This window comes from Toxotes jaculatrix, chromosome 10 (assembly GCF_017976425.1).
Source record: "Toxotes jaculatrix isolate fToxJac2 chromosome 10, fToxJac2.pri, whole genome shotgun sequence".
Classification (NCBI taxonomy): Eukaryota; Metazoa; Chordata; class Actinopteri; family Toxotidae; genus Toxotes; species Toxotes jaculatrix.
Window position 1 is genome coordinate 13,064,071 of NC_054403.1, and position 2,763 is coordinate 13,066,833.

Below are 2,763 nucleotides of genomic sequence, written 5' to 3' on the forward strand. Positions count from 1 at the left end.
CTGTGAGCAGTGTGAAGGAATTCAAACGCCCAGAGTGACATAATTGATTTTGCTCTTTTTTTTTCCCAGGCAGAGATTACAGAAGCTGTAAACATAAAAAAAAAAATCTTGACTTCTTAAGAACTGCTTGTGTCAGATATTTCCTGTTTGAGTTCTCCCTTCCACTTCCCATGTACTGAAAATGAATATACGTGGGACTACATAGTGTTGCTAGTGTGTAAATGCCATATACGTAAATATATGTGAGAATGGTGTTCGTCCCTACACTTGAGTTCTAGAGTCTTAAATCAATGCTAAGGCTCACTGAAGGCATTTAATGTTGGTTTTTCCTTTAATTTGTTACCTCCCTGCTGTTTCTATATACTGTGCAAATACCCCAGTCAGCATTAAAACAGGTAACTGGTTTTATTGCTGTCGCCGATCGGTGTTTTCTTTGTACAGTAGAATATTTTCATTTATCTTACAGATGATCGCTGATGGTGGTGATTAAACTCGGATGTGGCTTATAACAGCGCATTTTTATAGCTCCAAAAAAAAAAAAACCACTAACAACAAAAAAAAAAAACTGACTTGCAATGATTTCCTTCCTGATTTTCAAAAAAGGGTAGTTGAAGCGTCAGTTCACGATACCATCCTCCGGGAGTGTGTGTGGGGGGAGAAATTCATTTCATCCTCACTTCAGGACATCGTTATACAATAGCCTACACACATGCGTGGTCTTTGTTTTTTTTTCCTCTCCATCTTGACCCAAGGTAAGTCAATATTCTGTGCTTTTTTGTTTTAAGGGTATTTGTAGTGTGCTTGTGGGTGGAGGGGTGTGTGTGGGTGCCATCGTAGGCTTTTCAGAATTACAGCTGAAACTTCAATCGAATCATCCAGTTTGATCAATTGCTGTCCTTCACAGGCACCTTCAGTGATGTTATTGGCCTCATTGGGCACAATGTCACCTTGCCCTGTGAGTATGACACCCAAACTCACGGTGTGCTTAGTTTCTGCTGGGGACAAGGGACGGTGCCCACATTCAAGTGCTCTAGCACAATCCTCTCCTCCCAGGATGGGGCTGTACAGTCCAGGCAGTCGTCCAGGTACCAGCTACTGGGCAGGGTGACAGAAGGAGATGTGTCCCTGACCATCCTGAACGCTCAGTTGAGTGACGGCGGTGTGTACGGCTGCAGGGTTGAGATCCCTGGGCTATTCAATGACTATAAAGTCAACATACACCTGGTCATGGAGGAAGGTAATGTTCATGCATACTGCTGAGGGTGATCATGAAGTGTGTGGTGTTTTTCAGTTGAGCTTTAAGGTGTTGTGTTTTTTTCTCCAGCTCCTGTGGAACAAGTTGTTACCCAGCAGTCGACAGTTGTTACCCAGCAGTTGACTGTTGCTACCGATGGGAGACATGCTGAGCAATCAGGTGTGCATAAATACAAAAATGGGAGATTTTGTTGACCTATGTCTCTCTTTTTTGCAAAAGTAAATGTAATTAAGTAGTTGCATTGGCACTTTTTTATATTCAAGGATGAAACATATTGTAGATCACAACATTTCGTTCATAGGCAGGAACTCCTCGTCATGCATGGTGGTGACTGCTGGTTTCTATTCCTAACAGAAATATTGACAACATCTGTGCCTAAGAATGTGGAAGTTGCTGACCCAACAGTGGACATTATTCATTGTGGAAGAACTAAGGTATGATACTGTTTTATTTAAAAACACACACAGATAAATATGTTTTTAAAGTCACAGGGCCTATTTATTTCCAACCAATGTATTAACACATCTGGCCTTCTTGAGGAACATTTTGTCTAAAGATTCTTGTTGGAAAATTTGATTTATAACCAGAAATGTTATTGAAGTTTGCATCTTTCCCATCTTTATTAATATAAATTATAAGAATTCAGCTTGATTTTGTACATGTGTGGGTTAAGATTGGGAATGAGGAACAGAAAGTACAAAGCTATATTACAGTTTTAAACATAAAGTATATTTTTCTTTGTACTGTCTATTAACTCTCATATTTAAGACTGTGTGCTAATTATAATTGACCCAGTCCTTCATGATAAGGTTCCTTTTCTTTGCAGGAAATATTCAAAGCCCTCCTGAGAGTGGAGAACATTGCCAGGATGGGAGCTATTTTCTTCTCCACCATAATCATAATCCTTGTCTTTATTTTCCGTAAGTGTGGAATGGATTATAGTTTGTGACTCATGTGCCGTTCAGATTAATTTAATACATTCAAAGTGGGCGCCTATTGAGAAGTCGAAGTCACTGGCAGTGGGGCTTCCTTCTTCAGACGAAGACTTTAGTTAAATGTTTGCATTTCTTCCCACTAGGTGGATCATTTCAGTCGGGGGGCGACCTTCTGCATGTTGACACCTCAGCTGCTGAGAACATTTATGAAAGTGTCCCAAAGTGATGGCCAGCAGTACACGAACTAATGAGTTTACAGGAACATCTGACTGAAGAAGTGTCTGCTTGCTGTGTGTTGATGCTTTCCATCTCCTCAGCTTTAGAGAGAAACCTTTTGATCTCTTATTTGTTAATCAGTAACATAATGAAGATTGTCTTTTTTCCCCAGTGAAGCAGCTTACAGGGTCCCACTGTGCTCATATTGCAGTGAAAAGGGTAAATATGCAACAGGAGATGTGAAAATATCTTGCAGATTAATTAATTTGCTTTTATTTTCTGTCTCTCTGTGTTTCGTGGCAAATTTGATCTCACAGCCCTGAAAAGCTTGTGGTCGACTTATATTTGTGGACACAA

At 40.1% G+C, this 2,763-nt stretch overlaps 1 protein-coding gene across 1 annotated transcript; it reads left to right on the forward strand.

Annotated features, from left to right (window-relative positions):
• Positions 1–555: 555 nt before the first annotated feature.
• Positions 556–2,434, forward strand: LOC121188058 (hepatitis A virus cellular receptor 1 homolog). The gene is made up of 6 exons (XM_041047600.1): positions 556–752; positions 905–1,237; positions 1,325–1,414; positions 1,610–1,689; positions 2,082–2,175; positions 2,334–2,434. The coding sequence occupies exons 1-6, from the start codon at positions 710–712 to the stop codon at positions 2,414–2,416; spliced, it is 723 nt and encodes a 240-aa protein (XP_040903534.1). The 5' UTR covers positions 556–709; the 3' UTR covers positions 2,417–2,434.
• The last annotated feature ends 329 nt before the right edge of the window (positions 2,435–2,763 follow it).

Bases quoted from the DNA above. Each gene is read 5' to 3' on its own strand.
- LOC121188058 (XM_041047600.1), top strand. From the start codon at position 710: ATGCGTGGTCTTTGTTTTTTTTTCCTCTCCATCTTGACCCAAG. The intron at 1,415-1,609 runs GTGTGCATAAAT...TATTCCTAACAG, and splicing joins GAGACATGCTGAGCAATCAG to AAATATTGACAACATCTGTG. The intron at 1,690-2,081 runs GTATGATACTGT...TTTTCTTTGCAG, and splicing joins TTCATTGTGGAAGAACTAAG to GAAATATTCAAAGCCCTCCT.